The sequence below is a fragment of the Hippocampus zosterae genome, chromosome 11 (genome assembly GCF_025434085.1).
Source record: "Hippocampus zosterae strain Florida chromosome 11, ASM2543408v3, whole genome shotgun sequence".
NCBI lineage: Eukaryota > Metazoa > Chordata > Actinopteri > Syngnathiformes > Syngnathidae > Hippocampus > Hippocampus zosterae.
The window spans coordinates 20347180-20360090 of record NC_067461.1 but is presented as its reverse complement, the minus strand read 5'-3'; the positions used below and the strand labels follow the sequence as shown (position 1 = coordinate 20360090).

Below are 12911 nucleotides of genomic sequence, written 5' to 3'. Positions count from 1 at the left end.
TCATAGCATTATTATGCAACTCAACACTCATGAGACATGAGCGCTCCCTGTTCATTAAAATACATTCTCACATGTGTTAATTAAGATGAAGCCTTTGGAAGTAGGAACACTGGAACTGATTTCCAAAAAAAAAAAAAAAAGACTAATTTGTTATTCATCCTTGGATTTTGGAAAAAATAAATGAAACATGAAAACAACTCCTGTATACAGGGACAACAAAACAGCAAATACTTGACTGTAGGTTCAAACTTGAACGTGTGTCAGAGGGTGTAATGCTGCATAGACACTTACACATAGGACATGCAATCCCACGGCTCCATCAATGCGTTCCTGGTTTGTGAAGTAGTCTCTGGGGAACTCGTGAATGGCTGCAGACAAAACAGAACGGAATGAAACATGGCGGTGAGGGGTGGGCTCACGTATTATCGAGTCAGAGACGATATCCACACTGTCATCATAACATCTCAATAGAACAGCAGCAACCACTAAATCGTTAAGTGGGAATGAATTCACAACACTTCTCAACTCAACTCAACTGTATTTATCGAGAACTTTCAGCCATCCATGCACACAAAGTTCTGTACATGGAGCAACTAACATACATACAACAATAAAGCTATAAATCAGGAACAAAGATGACAGAAAGCCCCAAACAGTAAAACTAAGATCAAATCTGAGTCATGCTAGAGAATACAAGTGAGTTTTGAGGTGCGTTTTAAAGATGGGCAGCGAGAGGGCTTGCCAAATGTTCAGTGGGAGGTCATTCCAGAGCGAGGGACCAGCAACGGAAAAGGCTCGATCCCCTCTGAGCCTCTGTTTAGTTCTTGGTACTTCTAATCATGTCTGGTCTGCAGACCTGAGATGTGTAGGGGCGGATGAGCTCAGAGAGGTACGAGGTTAATTAGAGATTTGAAAACAAATAATAGGATCTTGAAAAGAACTCTAAAATGTATAGGGATCCAGTGAAGGGATGCCAGAGTAGGAGTTACGTGCTCCCTCTTACGAGTACCAGTCAAGAGGCGAGGAGCGGCATTCTGGACCACTTGATCAAAGTTCTATAAAATAAAAGGAGGTCAGGATCTTATGTGTGACTTTTTTTTTCTTTTGGCATGCATTACTGTGTATATTTTTATGTGGTTGTCATTTACTTACAGTTTCAGTTTACCGAAACACTAATCTTGACTAGTTCTTTAGTAGCTGCTGCTAATGCATCTACGCTTGGCTTCTTCCCCAGCTGTTCACACCTTTATCATTATTTATTGAACCTCCTCAAGGAGTACCAGTAGTTAAATGCGTTATGTAAACCTTCACGGGGCCTTTTACCCCATCCATCCATTCATTTTCTAATCCGCTTATCCTCACGAGGTTCGCCGGGGTGCCGGAGCCTATTCCAGGTGTTGGCGGGGGACACCCTGATCCGGTTGACAGCCTATTGCAGGGCAAACAAGCATCCGCACTCACACCCACTGACAATTTAGAGTGTTCAATCAGCCTGCCATGCATGTTTTTGGAATGTGGGAGGAAATCGGAGTACCCGGAGAAAACTCACGCAGGCACGGGGAGAGCATACAAACTCCACACACGGAGGCGGGAGCTGGAATCGAACCCTGCACCGCTGCACTATGAGGCCGACACTAACCAGTCGACCAAAGAGCTGTCCTGCCTTTTGCCCCATGCTTGATAATTATAAAAATTGCATTGCTTCTTTTTGATGACCCCGATTGCCGGATTTTCCAACCAACTCAAGAAAATCAAAGTTAGTTCATCGATACGTCAACAAATGCTGATTATTCTCTCCTGCGTATCATTTGATTTCCTTCCTGAATATCAATTTATGTCACTACAAATTTGCACATATAAATAAATATGTGGTGGTCATACTGTATGTTGTTTGTGCTCAGCATGAAATGTCATTCCAATCTGATCATGACCTAACCGACACCATCAATTAATCATTCTCTGATATCAGCAGCCAATTGGGACAAAATAAGCCACGTCGTCATCATGCACATTTCCCATTGCATGGAAGCATGCGTACGAGCAGTTGGGTTAAAAATAGCTCCAGCCCAGCATGTCCCACCCTGTGTGTGTGTTTGTGTGTACAGTATTTGGGATTTGCTTGGCTAGCTGCACTGTGTGTCGACTTAACTTGCTGTATGTTAGTGTGTGTGTGTGTGTGTGTGCGTGTGTGTGTGTGTGTGTGTGTGTGTGTGTGTGTGTGTGTGTGTGTATGTGTTTGTGTTGCCTGTGTAACATGATATCAACCCAATGTGCAGTGACATTCTCTCTCAGCACAGCCGAGAGGTCGTGAGTCAGGCGATGGCACCTGCAGCCTGTCTTGTGTGGCTGCAGCACAGGCCTGTCTCTCCATAGGAAGTGCAAGCGGCAAAGATGAGACCACAGGATACGCGGGTGGCAAAGGAGTGATTAAGAAAAAGGCCTTTTGAATCATATGGAGCAGCTTTGCTATATTAAAAGCACAAAGTTTATAAAAACACGGCAGCTGGATCCAAATTAGTTGTGCATGTTATGTACAGTATGATGTGTTAGGTATCTTTTTTGTGTGGATTTTTACCTAAAATATTATGGATATGTATACATTAGACCAGGAGTGCCCATTACGTCGATCCTGATCGACCGGTAGATCTAGGACTGGTCCCAAGTAGATCCGAGGGGTGTACAGGAGAAAAAAAACAGCCATTTGGGTGTCTTTGTTCATGTTAGTAATTTATTTTTTGTGTTAATGTACACTGCACACTAATCATCCTATCAGTCTCATTTTCACAATTGTTTTAAAAAAATATAAAATAAAATAAATCAGGTAAATCTTTAACCTACGGTGGCACGTGACCTACGTCACCGGAAGTTGTTAGCGCTCAGGAGTCTTGTGATCAGAGCTGTTGTGCTATATCTTTTTTCGTCATTATTCTCATTCAGAATTTGCTTCGTGTACAATTCACCGAGGGCACGGGCAAAGAATAGGAATCTAGAGGGCCCCGGGAGGCACTTTAAAACGGTACGTGTGAGCTACGATACGTAACAGTCTGCAAAAGTGCATCACATGCCTTCGTGTCAGGCTGTTTCTCATCATGGCGTGCATGCGTGTCTCCGTGCGCGTGCACGTTGAGGGGCGTTCCAGCGAGGTTGGTTGATCGAAAAGTCGATCTTCGGTCCAAAAAGTTTGGGCACCCCTGCATTAGACAATAGTGATATTGAGCTCTAAATTCACCACAGCTGTGGATTGAAGAGCATTTTGCAGAACACACGTTTATAATTTCAAAACTGAATTTGCTAGATCGATTGTTTTCGTATTTATGCCCTCGCCTTGTTTGGGCTCAAAATATTTGAGGGGACATGCAGTCAGTTCCATAAATTGGGGACATTGACCCACCTCTCACCATCACAATATTTATGAAATGAAACAAACAAAAAGTGTTTTTTTTTAAACTCCAGACATTTAGAGGTATTTACATCCAAGTCCATCCAAGTGAACATGTAGGAATGACATCTGTTTGTATACAGCGTATGCCTCCAAGTGACCAAATGAACACTCATGAATCAAACATTCACACATTGTCCACCATGAATAAATAAGCGCAAGCTGGGAGCCTTGTCTGGTTGACGATGTGCAGACGTGGCCACCACCTTGAATCAGAAGTACCCAGCCAACTTTTCCGTTCACTTGTATTGAGGTAACTGTGTTTGACTTCAATAAATTAATCACAACTTGTTGGAATTCTTTTCCAATTTGGACACATATTGGTTTGTTGTAAACATCAAACATTCAAGACACCCAACATGTAGGGCAGGCATGTCCAAAGTCCGGCCCGCGGGCCAAATCCGGCCCGCGGTCGAATTTCATCCGGCCCTCGGCCCCTGTCATAAAATCAGTGCCGTCTGGCCCGCAGGTTGGGCGCAATGGAATACGTGTTGCATTGACTGAGGTCTCGTAGACTGGTGAGTGATGTTTCATAGAGTACTGCTTCCCTCTAGTGGCTAAATGAGTAATAGCATTCACTAAATGAGTAATAGCATTTAGAGACTAGAGGGCATCACTCACGAGTTAACAAGACATCACTCCGTGTTTATATTGACTTATATGTCATATTTCAAATGATCCTTGCAGTTGTGGATATGTGTATTGCTTGTTCATTTCCCTGTTGTTCGAGTCAAAGGTTTTGTGACTATTGAAAAGTCTTGGTGATACATTTTATGTTTCAAATCAATCAATTTGCACTCTGGAGACTTCTGTTTAAGAAAAAGTCAAGTGAATAAGCAGTTGCATGTGATGTACCTGTTTCAAATGAACCAAAAGAAATTCTTAAGATTGTTGAAATTAAAATAAAAATGGAAATGTGAAACAGACTGGCTTACTAAAATTTGTTGAACAATATTGTTGTTCAATGTAAAGAATGTCAGCCAAGGTCGGCCCCCCGACATTTTACCACATAAAATCTGGCCCCCTTGGCAAAAAGTTTGGACACCCCTGATGTAGGGTATTTCCCACTGAAAGATTTCATACCTTTTACTTTGAATGTTTACAATCAAGCACCCCTGAGAAGATTCCATAGTGATGCTTGATTGATGGCTGCACAGACAGGGCTTATAGGTCTGCGCTATTAACCCTTTCAAGAATGGTGGTTACAACAGTGGACAGCTTATTATGCTATCAGGTTGCAGGTGCATGAAAGGGTTAATTGTGTTTTCCGAGAGGCAATAGTGCCTGAGTTCCTGCATGGACATGCATATCTAAGATGATACTGACAACCACTGTATGACTGAGCTCAGTGTTCATGTTGACATTTTGGAAAAATCTGACAACATTGCATTTCAAAACTAAAATTTTAAAATAAATAAAATTAAAAAATGCATTTTTTTTCCCAAGATGGTGCCCGAGTAGGCAGCCTTCGGCAAGTGCTCTTCAAGAGCCTTGCTTTTTTGCTGTTTTTGTCTTTTGTTTTGTCACATGTTTGTTGTTTCATTGTGTGGACATGATATGGACTGTTTTCAGCGCTTTTTGGCCACGACATTCGTCAAAGGAGCAGTATCTGTGCTTGGTGGTTGCGCCTTCTCGGCAGCACATGTACCAGCACAGATTTTGACTGGGAGGAATGTCGGCGCCATTGACTGTTGGTGCTGGACAGACCTGGGGCACTTGTGCTTTTTGCGCCAGTAATGGGCAGCATTTTTCACAACCCCGATTTGTTCAGTGGCTATGTCACCGCTGTTGGACAGTTGGCGTTGGTGCGGCTGGATGGATGGCCGCTGAGGTTGAGGATGAGGAGAGAGGAGCGTTGGCGAAGAGCGCCGATGCGTATTTGGAACCGTGAGTCGCCGCTTGGAATTGAAATGGATTTCCATGGGACAGGAGAAGTGAACCAATCTTTTTTCGTCAATGGATGCTACAGCTTCTTGTTGACTTTGAAACTTAGCTTGTAGCCGACGTGTGCACATTTTGAGCATGACGTCTCTGATCCACTGGTTAAAGGACACTTTGATTCTCTCCTCTTTCATCTCAAACTGCTTCAAACAACAAAGCGTGTGACGGAAAAGTGGTTAGGACTGCACGACTGTCCGTGTTTTATGTTATGTGTTGTGTTTATTATTTTACTTTATGTTAACTGTTTTGTAAAGCGCTTTGTTACAGCTGCCGCTGTTGTGAAAGCGCTATATAAATCAGCATGTATTGTATTGTATTGTATTGTAAAATCAGTATAATTAGAAGACGGCAGACCCGTCAAAAGTGGTGCAGGTTCCTGGATTTTAGCACCAAGTTACGGTGTAATTTGATATTGGAAAATAAATGAAACATTCTTCAATCAAGTGATCAAATGTAATTATTTTTCAATTATATGCTGCACTGTACCATGTTGTACTTACACTGTATGTATTTATATTAATGCTACATTATGAAAAGAGTGGTAAGGTATTGGGTAGAATACAATATAATATACTGTATGTCATATTTGACTTCCCCGCGATTGGCTGGCAACCAGTCCAGGTTGTACTGCTGCCCGAAGACGACTGAGACAGGCTCCAGCATGCCCGTGACCCTTGTGAGGATAAGCGGCTCAGATAATGGATGGATAATATTATACATATTGTTGGTCACATAGCATGATTGCCTCAGTCATATTTCAATGTTTTTAGAAAAAAGGGGGAAAAAAAACAAAATTGAAAGAACACACATTGGGATTATTTTTTTTTATTGATATTGTAACAAAGACTTCAATCAGATGGGTGGAAAAGTAAACCAAAAAAACAATTAAAAAAATGCCAATTAGTCGTTCAAAAAATGTTAATTTATTCGGTTCAGTTCTGTTGTATCCTTCAGTTGTTCCCTTTCATTCACCCTGTAACCTGATAACATGATAAGCTGTCCACTGTAGTAACCGCTCTCCCTGAAAGGGTTAAACTGTAAATTCAGTTGTATATGAGCTTTGTTTTTTGTTTTTTTTTAGAACTCTTTGACTTCACATTTACTTTTGTACAATTTTTATTTCACTTTTCACTGTGCAATACATTTTGATTGAATCATAATTGAAATACAGTTTTTCCTCCGACATTTAATTGCCAAGTTAATATTCAAACTGCCTAATGTTACTGTGTTCCAAAAACATTAAATGTTCTTTTCAGGAATAATGCTACGCCTCAGTTTGGACAAACACCACCTACTGCAGGCCTACAGTCCTATGCTATGGGCTTTTGACTTGGGTTATTATAATGGCGAGACACTTCGAGACCAATTTTTTTTTTTTTTGGTGTGCTGGTGAAAAAGTTTAAGAGCTACTGTTTCAGCATCTTTGTGTGGGCTCTCTCATTTCTTGCAACAATCCGGCATAGACAAGAAACACTCTAAAACCATAAAAGAAGTACATCGGCATTAACAAAAACATCAGTTGATGTTTATGCTAGACATGTCAAATTATCGTGTTAATAGTCAATAATTAATTAACGCCATATTGAGCATTATGTTTTTTAATCGCGTTAATCTAAATTTTAATCTCTAACTTTCTTTTTTTCTGTAGGTGGGTTGCCTTTTTCAAACATACCCTTATATGTGTTGGCTTCCCGTGTTGGAATTGTTGACTCCAATTGTCAGTCACAGCCTAAAGTGGACATTAATTGGCTGTCATTATATTTGGGCTTGTTTATCATAAGCTGATTGGCTCCCATTGGAGTTGGGCGGGCGAAGTAAGCGGCAGGGAGGAGAGGAGAGGTGAAAAGGGAGGAGAATGTGAGAGTTCTCAGCACAATGAATGGAAAATTTACATTCCAAAAACGCGGAGTGAAATTTACATTCCAATCAGGTGGAGTTTGCTTACCACCTGAACAGCTCTAGTTTAGCCTCCTATATCAATGCAAAGCACCCAGTCGCGAGTGCAGCCACATCTAACGTTAGTAACAAAAGCTTTAGTAAATAAACGAGCTAAAGCAAAGCTCTTTGCCAAACTAAACTCGAGGAGAACATGTACAAGGCATGAAGTCATCATAGTTCCTGTGTCCTCTGTAGCCTATTAGAAGTGGTTGATGTTTATTTCAGCACTTTATTTATAAGCACTGTGCTTTAAAGGTCTATTTTATTTATTATCTGATGCAAGTACCGTGTTCAGTACTTGTATTGCTCAGTGATGTGTTAACCTTAGCACATTTTATGGCCCTGATATTTTATTTTTATTTTTATTTCGTAATATAATTATTATTAATTAATTACGAATTAATTAATAATTATTTGGAGATTTACAAAAACAAAATGGTGATATTCCCCCTGGTGGTCGAAACTATACATTGCAGGTAGGATTTGGGATTCGTCTCAAACACAGCAGAAAGTAAATGGCTTGGACTGCATCTTTTCAAGTCTGTTTAAAAAAAATAAAATACTTTATAATACCACTTTTTTGTGATGTGAATCTTTTGACCTGCCTCAATGCACAAAAATGTAACAAATTTAAAACGAAAATAGGGGTTTTATCAGCAATTTTTAGATGCGATTAAACATTAGATTAATTAGATCGATTAATTACAGATCATAATTACTTAATCTCATTTAAACATCTCTTGACAGCACTAGTTTTTGCTAACAATGCTCTTTTATGGTATCACTGCACCATCTGTTGCTCGTGAGCAAATGCTGCATGTTTTTGTTTAACTTTTAAGGAGCAGCAAAATTTGAGTTGTGGTAAGCAAATGACTATGACTAAATGTAAACAAAAATAAATGAATAAAAAGCAAACCACATACCCAAAAGAGGGGGAGTCAAGGAATTCATTGAGTTCCACAGTCAATAAACCATTTCAAGAATCAATCATTGATCAAAACAGTCAAAATTGCATCCCGAGTGTGAAGCGATAAAAAAATCTAGCATGTGTTGGGGGGTGGGGGGGGGGGTGAATTTAGCTGCCAAATCCCCGAGCTTCATGAGATCAACGTGGATTGACCCAAGCAGAGACAGACGGCTTGTCACTTCAGGGGCAGAAACAACAGTCGGCCCAACCCCCGCTTGCATAATACCACAAGCATTACATAAGTGTTGTGTGGCACTGACACAGACAGAACGAGAGAGAGAAGAATCCAACAAACACTATACATCATTAAAGGCGTAATGGGAGACCCCGGTGTTTTCAGAGCAGCGGGGGAAAAACACACTTCATACAGATGACAGATGGTGTTTCCTCCATCCACAATAAGCACGGTGGACCAACTGTTGTGACACACACACACGCACACAAAAGGTTTACCCAAAACATCTCCATTTGTCATATTTCAAACAAATAACTTTTGAGTTTTTTTTTTGGAAATTCAAATTGGAAATCAAAATCTATAGTGGAGTCCACCTACAATGTAATTTAGCCATGAATTTTCCATGATTGTCATATCAAAAATTTCCAGTGCTCGTTTACTTGCAAAAGGTTTCCACTCAACACAAACATGAAATAATAGTCAAATCTCCAAAGTTAAATGATTAAATTATTCAAAGGTCATGGAAATCCCAAAATGACCAAAATATTTTGAAAAAATATGCTATACATGTCGCAAAACAGCATTAAAAAAACATCAAAGAAAAAAACAACGACAAAAAGTTGTGTTTTGTTATATAGTAAATATTCCCATCCCCAGAATTCTATGCAAAGGAATATCCTTCACCCGGAATAAAAACCCGTGCATTAACATTTTGACTACGATATTATATGTTACCGGAAGTTGCGTAAGCGTAAATTCCACTACCCGTAACCCGGATGGAGGTGTAATGCCGCGGGAGCTTAAATACATGCAACGCCCACCCGATGCGATGGAAAAGACTGACGCTGAAACAAGTTTTCACTTTGCGTTTTTTGATCATCAGATTCTAAACGACGACGTGCAAGTGAGTTTTTATTGCCGTGCCTTTTACTGTAATTGTGAATGATTTTAACTTTATTCACTTACGTCCTGTAGAACGCGACACTAGCTTAAAACCAGCACCCACTCGACACGGCCAAAGAAACGTGTTCGCTTTGCCGTTTTCATTCATCAGATTCGAAACGAAGACGTGTAAGCGACTTTTATTGGCGTGCGTTTTACTGTAATTGCGAAAGATTTTAACTTTATTCACTTTTTCAAATTTGTTTCAGGCCCATTTCCAAAATGCCTTTCATTTCCCAAATTCTGGAAAAAGTGGTTCGCATGCAGTTGAAACTTTTCTTGGATGAACATAACATCTTGGAGGTCTTCCATTCAGGTTTCAAGATGATGCATAGCACGGAGTCAGCCCTGTTACGCGTTTCTAATGACATCCTCCTGGCAAATGACTCTGGAGACCACGTGTGTCTAGTTTTATTGGACCTAACTGCAGCATTTGATACAGTGGATCACAGTATTCTGCTGACTCGTTTGCAGCACTTAGTGGGCATTGGTGGCACTGCTCTTGAGTGGTTTAGGTCCTATCTAGCTGACAGAACTTTTTGTGTCAACCTTGGCGGCTCTGAGTCACGCACTGCTCCCCTGTCATGTGGTGTTCCACAGGACTCAATTCTGGGGCCTCTGCTGTTCTCAGTGTATCTGCTCCCATTGGGTTCCATCTTAAGGAAACATGGTATTCCCTTCCACTGCTATGCAGATGACTGCCAGATCTATGTCCCACTGAGCAAGAAAGACTCCTTCTCATTAAGGCCACTCCTATCCTATCTGGAAGAAATCAAAACCTGCATGGCACAAAATTTCTTGAAATTCAACGAAAAGAAGACAGGGTTGATATTGTTTGGTCCCAGTGGCCCTTGTACATTACATCCCATAGACTTGGCCCCCCTGTCTCCTTATCTTAAGTCAACAGTCTCAAACTTGGGCCTTAAACTAGACAGTGATTTCAAACTCGATCGGCAAATTGGTGCCGTTGTTAAATCCAGCTTCTTTCACCTTAGGCAGCTGGCCAAAATAAAACCTCTCCTCTCACATGAATACTTTGAGACAGTAATTGATGCCTTTGCACATCCCGGCTCGATTACTGCAATACCCTTTACTTTGGAGTCCGCCAGTCCTCCATTAAGAGCCTTCAGCTGGTCCAGAATGCCGCTGCTCGCCTCTTGACTGGTACTCGTAAGATGGAGCACATAACTCCTACTATGGCATCCCTTCACTGGCTCCCCATTCATTTTAGAGTTATTTTCAAGATCCTCCTCTTTGTTTTCAAATCTCTGAGTAATCTCGGGCCACCTTACCTCTCCCAGCTCATCCGCCCCTACACACCTGCCCGGCGCCTCAGGTCTGTGGACCAGACATTATTTGAAGTACCAAGAACTAAACTGAGGCTCAGAGGGGATCGAGCCTTTTCAGTTGCTGGTCCCTCTCTCTGGAATGACCTCCCACTGAACATTCGGCAAGCCTCCTCGCTGCCCATCTTCAAAGCCCTCCTCAAAACTCACTTGTATTCTTTGGCATTCGACTCAGCATGACTTAGATTTGTTCTTGGTTTTACTGTTTGGTGCTTTCTACAGCGATTTGTCTTACTGTTTATAGTGCATGTTAAATTGCTCCATGTACAGCACTTTGTATGCAGCGATGGCTGTTTGAAAGTGCTCTATAAAAACTGTTAACTTGACTTGACTTGACTTACGTCGTGTAGCTCATCGCATCAAAACGTAGAAGAACTGTAACGACTGGAGCGGAGTGAGTGAAATGCATCCGTTTGAGCGAGGCTGCACACAAAGTTAAAAAGATCCAACAGACACTTGGAGTCGGAAAGACGCAAATGTACGAAACTTTAAACAACAAGGCATCGATTCAACTCCTGATGACAAGCCACCATCCAGCAAGAAAGCAATGCAAATGGCAACAAAAATCCTTCAGTATGCACAAGAATTACCAGACATCGGTGATCAATGGGACAGTTACTTGCAACTAGCAAGAAAACTGTATGACACGCAGGCAAACATTGTCATAAACCAAAGAATGCATCCAACAAAACAATCCAAAATACATATTTTTTTCCCCAAGACAGAAAAAAATAAACATTAAAATACTGTATGTATTTTATTGTTGTGATTTTTTTGGGATACACCTGTATTGCAGTTTTTGTTATATAAACAGTTTTTGGACAGTATATTTTTGTATTTGATTGATTGTGTTGTTACACGCGCATTTTGTCAACATACTTGCAGGTTCATAAAGGACATGTACCATGCTCATTTCCCAAATGAGGAATTTCTGTTATCACGACAAATTGGACAGCGCAAACACGAGTCCGTACTAGAGAATATTTACTGTATACTAATCAAGGACTTCATTTGAGGAGCGAATGAGTAATTTTAAAGAACATTTAGTTTTCTGGTTGATTCCAGGGACCTGAAGCAAGGGGCTTTGAAAGCCTTTGTGCAACTTCAATTGAGCAGCTAACGTTTTAACGTGCAAAATAATACTATAACAGGTTCATGCTTGTGCGTTTATGAGCTCAGAACAGCTAACTTGGAATAAGACAAAAATTCAATAGTACAAATGTGATAAGCCCTAAAGTGAACGCACCTCGAGAGGAAACAGTTGAAAATGGTTAAATATCTTAAATTACACATTTTATTAAAGTGTTTAGATGAGTGACTTCTGAGATAAGAATCCTCAAGAAGCAGTTAAGTTGATGTAGCTCAGGAAATTCACACCTTTCAGTTGGTGAGAAATACTATTAAAAATCATTTGTATTAAATATAACAGCCGGCCAACTTAAACTGTCAGACAATCCTAACTGATTTCAAAAGCCGGACAAATGAGCAATTTTTTAATAGAAATTATTCCAAGTAAAGATTTTCTGGTCAATGTTCCACTCATTCAAAAGTACTCCCATCACAGACAAGCTCTGGCTGGTTGCTACCATTTTCAAGCGCATAAACGACAACGTCACTGCGCACTTACATCAAGGCAAGGCATGCGCAGACCTGGATGCAGTCATCCAAGCTGGCTAGCGTAGCCTCAGTGTGTGTGCTCATTCCATGGTAAGATGCTTCGGAACGACGCAAAGAAGACTCGGGACAGGATCCGGATAGGTTGTGAGGGGTACTCAAAGGGGAGGCTGCACTGCCTGCCTCTGGAGTCTCTCTCTCTCACACAAACACACACACACACACACACACACATGCACACACACACACACACACACACACACACACACACAGGTAATGCTAGTTGCCGGAGGTGTGTGTGGGGGTGGGGGGCCATCCGTGGCTATTTTTATTGTGATAAATATTTATATGAAATGTAGTCGAACAAAAAGATATTAAAGAGGTGTCAGACAGAAAACAGAGAACGGGGAAGGGGAGGGCAGAATAAGAAATAATAGCCACAGACAAATACTATCCAGATGAGGCTAGTGTTCTCTTTGAAAAGTGCCATATGGACACAAAGCCAAATGTCCTGTTCTTCCCTGTCCTGTTTGATTTGCTAACCATTGC

The 12911-nt window shown here is 40.9% G+C and overlaps 1 protein-coding gene and 2 long non-coding RNA genes across 4 annotated transcripts in view; 2 read left to right on the top strand and 1 right to left on the bottom strand.

Moving 5' to 3' along the window:
* The window catches only part of LOC127610741 (uncharacterized), a 72094-nt gene extending 66537 nt beyond the window's left edge, over positions 1-5557 (top strand). The window contains exon 2 of the long non-coding RNA XR_007965012.1: positions 5271-5557. This is a non-coding gene — a long non-coding RNA (uncharacterized LOC127610741). The remainder of the gene's footprint in view (positions 1-5270) is intronic.
* slc24a3 (solute carrier family 24 member 3) overlaps positions 1-12911 on the bottom strand; it is a 77823-nt gene that overhangs the window by 21678 nt on the left and 43234 nt on the right. For both annotated transcript variants that reach the window (XM_052081074.1, XM_052081073.1), the window contains exon 3: positions 292-368. In XM_052081074.1, the coding sequence (XP_051937034.1) occupies positions 292-368 (77 nt within the window). The remainder of the gene's footprint in view (positions 1-291; positions 369-12911) is intronic.
* On the top strand, positions 9181-11575 carry LOC127610760 (uncharacterized). Its single transcript, XR_007965031.1, has 2 exons — positions 9181-9531; positions 11099-11575. It is a non-coding gene; the product is annotated as an uncharacterized LOC127610760 (long non-coding RNA).